At 38.9% G+C, this 6,367-nt stretch overlaps 1 protein-coding gene across 1 annotated transcript; it reads left to right on the plus strand.

The window, feature by feature from the left end:
* The first annotated feature begins 4,214 nt into the window (after positions 1–4,214).
* Positions 4,215–5,855, plus strand: LOC121908972 (tripartite motif-containing protein 16-like). The gene is made up of 2 exons (XM_042429308.1): positions 4,215–5,460; positions 5,714–5,855. Exons 1-2 carry the CDS (start codon positions 4,223–4,225, stop codon positions 5,784–5,786), a joined length of 1,311 nt encoding a protein of 436 aa, XP_042285242.1. The 5' UTR covers positions 4,215–4,222; the 3' UTR covers positions 5,787–5,855.
* The last annotated feature ends 512 nt before the right edge of the window (positions 5,856–6,367 follow it).

A 6,367-nucleotide genomic window follows, 5' to 3' on the forward strand; every position in this document is an offset into this window, starting at 1 on the left:
TCCTTGAGGTTGAACATCTACTGTAAGTAACACAGGGAAGTGTTTTGGGTGCTTATTATATTGGTGGACATGGTGGATGTGATTGTGATGTTCTCTTCCTTGAATGAGTTGTTGATTAAGTTTAAGTTCCTGTAAACACAAACTCTTTTTATTAATTAATGTTGGCTTTCCAACTGGAAATGTGAAACATCATTTTAATGCATTTCATAGAATTTATTTAATCAGAAAAGAGCTCTGTGACATAAAGTGAGAGATTAGATAAAATGAGATAAAAGACGGACATTTATTCATTAAAAATGTAAAGTGTTATGTGGCCTGCATAGTACTTAACTGTGTTGTATCTTTGATTCAACAGTATTTCTTGTTTCTTGTGTTTGACTGCATGGGCCTTGATGGAGACTAGGTCTTATTTCATCACAGCTGATAATGTTTTAATCTGTTTGCATCACTTTTTCAATAAGAAGAAACATGAATTGTAGTTGTAATCATCATTGTTATAATCAGTGGAGCGAGGATTTATCATTTTCCTCCACAGAGCTGACATACTGGTTTAACGTGTGTGATTGAAATTAATCTGTAGATGAAAACATTGACCAGGAGAGTTTTTCTGCATTTTGATGCATGTTTGCAAAATTAATAAAAATCTATTTCTTCTGTCTTTCAAAGTACAGATTAAAAAAGTGGTCAGTGTTTATTTCAGAAATTCTATCAAAGCCTCTGGAGATAAAGTGAAATGGCAACTGTCACAAATAAAATGACTTGATGAGCCGGTTGGAAAGAGTGAATTACAATCCTGTTGTTAACTGAAGTCGTTAAATGTAGAGGAAAGTAAAGCAGAGTAAATCTTGTTGTCACCGAAGGGAAATTTGTCTTAGGCACAGAGCTACAGTCTGTTGCTTCACATAAAACACACACACACACATCCTATTCCAACATGCTTTAAGCCTAAAACACCACACTACATGTGACACAGTCATCTATGTGCAGCTGGTCCACACTGATCAACCACATTTTGGAAACTGAGGCAGAAAATTTTCCAGCACTAACAGCCAATCAGATCACAGATACAAACACATCAACAGAATGACAATTAATGATTTACACACAAATAAATGTATCATTATTATATACAATGTGATAGACCATACAGATGTTCATATGTATACATAACCAATATTAGTATGTAGAAGTTCCTCTCCCTGTAATTATTTGTGAATAAACACTGATTTGGTCGAAGTGTCCTTGAGCAAGACACTGAACCTCTAACTGCTCCTGATGAGCAGGTTGGCACCTTGCCTCTGCAATCACAGCCTGGTCGCCAGAATAAAATGTTGGTAGTTTACGTTTCTGCAAACCACAGAAATGTTGAATATCTATGTTTCAACATGTGTAATACGTAGCATATTGACATTTCAACAAAACATATCATATTAACATTTCTAAAGTGACGTACTTCACATGAGCTCTATATGAGCTGATCTTTCCTATTAGGAGGAGGAGCAGGTGGATGGTTAGTAAGTTTCTTGGCAGCCAATTGGAAGTCAGCAGAGAACACGAAAACCACCTCAAAACCAATGTCCACTTCCCATTTCAACCAACAAAAGCAGGTGTTTTTAGTGAGACGTCAGGACATTTGCAGTCATTTCTCTGGCGAGTTTTTAGTGAGATTTCGGCCGTTTTTATTTTATTTTTTATTTTATTTTAACCCAAACCATGATCTTTCCCCTAACCCTAACCAAGTGGTCTTTGTACTTAAACCTAACCAGACCTTAACCACAGCGTTGTCACACCATAAAAAATCATTATTCCGCAGGTAGAAATGTTAATATGCTACGTATTACATGTGTTGAAACGTATATATTCAATGTTTCTGTGGTTTGCAGAAACATTCAATGCCAACGTTTTGTTCTGGCGACTGGGTTGGTCATCAGTGTATGAATGTGTGTGTGAATGGGTGAATGTTGGCATGTGTCGTAAAGCACTTTGAGTGTCTGTAGACAAGAAAAGTGCTTTATAAACACAGTCCATTTACCATTTATTGAGTTACTTGTTGTCCTTCATGTTCACGTATTTACTTAAGCGTATCAATTTGCTTAAATGAACATCTTTCCTAAAATAAACTCCACTTTCATCACTTTCAATCCTTAAACAAGGCTGATGACCCCATTTGACCTTTGACCCTTCTTGTAAATGGTATGAATGTCAATTCTTATGATTTAAACACGGAAACACAACAGTTGTCATGTTTTAATGATTATAGTGATGATTTCACCTCAGTTGCAGGGTCACAGGGTTTTTAGTTAGGTTGACAAAACTGAACTTTGACTTTATTTTCTGCTGTTGTGTTTAGAGAGGTTTGGTGAGGTTAAATGTATATAATAAACATATATTTTATATTTATATGGAAAACAGGTTACAATTAATACATGTTATGAATCCCATGCTCAATATATTCTCCCCCATTTTTAAGTTTGCCAGTGGGATCGCCTCCTACACAATAAGAAAAAAGAAATAAACAATAAATAAGTCGTGGTGGAAAGTAACTAATTACATTTACTCAAGTACTGTACTTAAGTGCAATTTTGAGGTACTTGTACTTTACTTGAGTATTTCCATGTGATGCTGCTTTATATTTCCACTCCACTACATTTATTTGACAGCTTTAGTTACTTTTCAGATGAAGATTTGACACAATGGATAATATAACAAGCTTTTAAAATACAACACATTGTTAAAGATGAAACCAGTGGTTTCCAACCTTTTTGGCTTGTGACGTCTTACAAAAAGCAGTGTGTAGTCGGGGTCACATTTCAGATGTCTATGAGTTGTTAACAGCTTCACCAAATAGTGATTTTTCCCTCTAAACTTCTCACATGCTTTCATTTCAATAAATGTTCGAATGATCCAATATTTCAGCAAAAATCAAAGATTAGAGAAAAAGTCCAAAAACTGAAAACAGATTTGTGTATCAGAACTTTGTTTTTTCTTCTTTCCTCTCCCATTAATCATCTCACGACCCCTCAGATTCATCTGAACTAGCTAACCGTATGTAAAGTAGTTGAAACTAGCTCCACCTCCAGCAGCTACAACAGTAACATGCTGCTCTAACACTGATGCTTCACTATTAATAATCTAATGATGTCACACTTTAAATCACAACTGACTGGATTTAGTTTCACAACTTTCTCAACACACTTGTAGACACTGGATTCATTTATCCAACTACATTACCCAGAATTCCACAAATTTATTCGACAAGACATCAGACTGAATGACAATCATTAAGCAATCAAATCATTCTTTATGTTCAAGTAACTTGCTGTTATCAGCCTATTAAATGGCTACTGAGCTAAAACTTAACTCATCACCTCATTGCAGACAGACCTCTACCTATTTATACACCCATAACACAGAGATAGCACAGTGTGTAACATGTAGAGAAGAACTTCAAAGGTGATTATTGCTTTGCACTTTTCATATATTGCCTACTTTTTACAACCTAACTTTGTGGAAAGGAGAAGCGGAACAACAGGTTATGGAGAGTCCCTTGAAAGCACTTTGCGTGTCCGTAGCTCAGCTTTATCTCTGGGGAACACCCCTAACTCCGGGAATGATGTCCAAATTAGGAAATGTGCGTCATGTAGCAGGTGGATGTGACTCCCCTCGTTAAGACCTGCTGACAGACGTAACAACGGAGCAGAGGAGAAAGACTGAGATAGTGATGTAACTGACGTGCGTGCTGGTATTTCACGTTTTTTCGGTTTTTTTCCCCAAAAACAAATATTTTTAAAAATATCCATATGAAACAAATATTCGTTAAATAAAACACTATTTATGCTTTGCCGAATGACATATTTGTATTCGGGCACACCCCTGTTGCACTGAATGTGTATAGTGTAAAAAAGTGCTTTCAAGTTTATCTCTTCTATTTTTATAAGTCATATACCTCACTTTATACTGTAAACAAGGGTTAAACACACAGTATCTCTCTCAAACCACTCCTCATCCTGGAATATAGCTTGATAACATCTTCCTGCCCTCAAACATAACAAGCTCCACTCTGTCCACGTATTTCCTTTTTCCCTCCCCTTCAGATCAGTTTGAAGATGGGTGTAACCAACATGTTGTGTCAGCCTCCATTAGCTGCAGAAACACATGTTGTTTAGATCAGAGCTCAAAATTGTTTCACTTTTCAGAAAGACAGTCATCACTGAGAGGTGAAATGGCGCAGCAAGGAGCTCAGCTGGACGGAGCAAAATTCTGCTGTTCGATCTGTCTGGATCTACTGAAGGATCCGGTGACTATTCCCTGTGGACACAGCTACTGCATGAGCTGTATTAAAGGTTTCTGGGATGAAGAGGATGAGAAGAAAATCTACAGCTGCCCTCAGTGCAGACAGACCTTCACACCAAGGCCTGTCCTGGTGAAAAACACCATGTTAGCAGATTTAATGGAGGAGCTGAAGAAGACTGGACTCCAAGCTGCTCCTGCTGATCACTGCTATGCTGGACCTGAAGATGTGGCCTGTGATGTCTGCACTGGGAGGAAGATGAAAGCTCTCAAGTCCTGTCTGGTATGTCTGATCTCTTACTGTGAGAAACACCTTCAGCTTCATTATGAATCTGCTGCATTTGAAAAACACAAGCTGGTCGACCCCTCCAAGAAGCTCCAGGAGAACATCTGCTCTCGTCATGATGAGGTGATGAAGATGTTCTGCCGTACTGATCAGCAGAGTATCTGTTATCTCTGCCCTGTGGATGAACATAAAGGCCACGACACAGTCTCAGCTGCAGCAGAAAGGACTGAGAGGCAGAGAGAGCTCGAGGTGAGTCGACAAAACATCCAGCAGAGAATCCAGGACAGAGAGAAAGATGTGAAGCTGCTTCAACAGGAGGTGGAGGCCGTCAGTCGCTCTGCTGATAAAGCAGTGGAGGACAGTGAGAAGATCCTCACTGAGCTGATCCGTCTCATCCAGAAAAGAAGCTTTGATGTGAAGCGGCAGATCAGATCCCAGCAGGAAACTGAAGTGAGTCGAGTCAAAGAGCTTCAGGAGAAGCTGGAGCAGGAGATCACTGAGCTGAAGAGGAAAGACGCTGAACTGAAGCAGCTCTCACACACAGAGGATCACAACCAGTTTCTACACAACTACCCCTCACTGTCACAACTCAATGAACCTACAGACTCATCCAGCATCAATATCCGTCCTCTGAGATACTTTGAGGATGTGACAGCAGCTGTGTCAGAGCTCAGAGATCAACTACAGGACATCCTGAGGGAGAAATGGACAAACATCTCACTGACAGTGACTGAAGTGGATGTTTTACTGTCACAACGAGAGCCCAAGACCAGAGTTGGATTCTTAAAATATGCATGTGAAGTCACACTGGATCCAAACACAGCACACAAAAAAATGTTATTAACTGATGAGAACAGAAAAGCAACATACACAGGTCAACTACAGTCTTATTCTAGTCACCCAGACAGATTCACTCATGTTGTCAGGTCCTGAGTAGACAGAGTCTGACTGGACGTTGTTACTGGGAGGTGGAGTTGAGAGGGAGAGGAGTTTATGTAGCAGTCGCATACAAGAATATCAGCAGAGCAGGAAACTCAGATGAATGCAGATTTGGACACAACAACAAATCTTGGGCTTTAGATTGTGACACTAACAGTTATAAATTTTTGTTCAACAATATCTCAACTCGCGTCTCAGGTCCATGTTCCTCCAGAGTAGGAGTGTACCTGGATCACAGAGCAGGTATTCTGTCCTTCTACAGCGTCTCTAAAACCATGACTCTCCTCCACAGGGTCCAGACCACATTCACTCAGCCTCTCTATGCTGGAGTTTGGCTTTGTTATGAAGTAGATCTGTCTGGTATTCTTTATGGAAGCGCAGTTGCATTCTGTAAACTGAAGTAAACCAGGAGTAATCATTTAAGTAATCATGCCTGGGTGATCTAGGTGGATTATCTGCAGGTGTCACTGTTTTCTATGATCAGCTGTGGTTTCTTTCATTGGTTAGCTGCCTGATATTTTACCACAAGTGTCAGAGGATTATATAAAGACACAACTAAAAAAACATTTTGAGTAGGAAATGGCTTTTCATGAATTAAACATAAACTCAGTCACACTTGTGCTTCATGAGTGAGATATATATATTTGAAATAATCCAAATGTATGTTTCTTCAAGTAATGAGTGGACATTTATCTGTGAAAAACAGTTGCATCATTTATATATATCTTATACTTGCAGACTGTCCTCTCAAAACAAGAAAGCAGACAAAGGTCACTATCAGTCATTGTTCAAGTAGCTAAAAAGAGTTTAGCATCAAAAAAAGAAGTAGTGCAATATTCCAGTAACATCGAA

Source organism: Thunnus maccoyii, chromosome 12 (genome assembly GCF_910596095.1).
Source record: "Thunnus maccoyii chromosome 12, fThuMac1.1, whole genome shotgun sequence".
Taxonomy (NCBI): domain Eukaryota; kingdom Metazoa; phylum Chordata; class Actinopteri; order Scombriformes; family Scombridae; genus Thunnus; species Thunnus maccoyii.

What these genes read in the sequence shown, in the direction of transcription:
- LOC121908972 (XM_042429308.1), top strand. Translation starts at nt 4,223, where the DNA reads ATGGCGCAGCAAGGAGCTCAGCTGGACGGAGCAAAATTCTGCTGTTCG. An exon ending in ACATACACAGGTCAACTACA is followed by an intron (nt 5,461 to 5,713) that starts GTCTTATTCTAG and finishes CTCGCGTCTCAG; the next exon opens with GTCCATGTTCCTCCAGAGTA.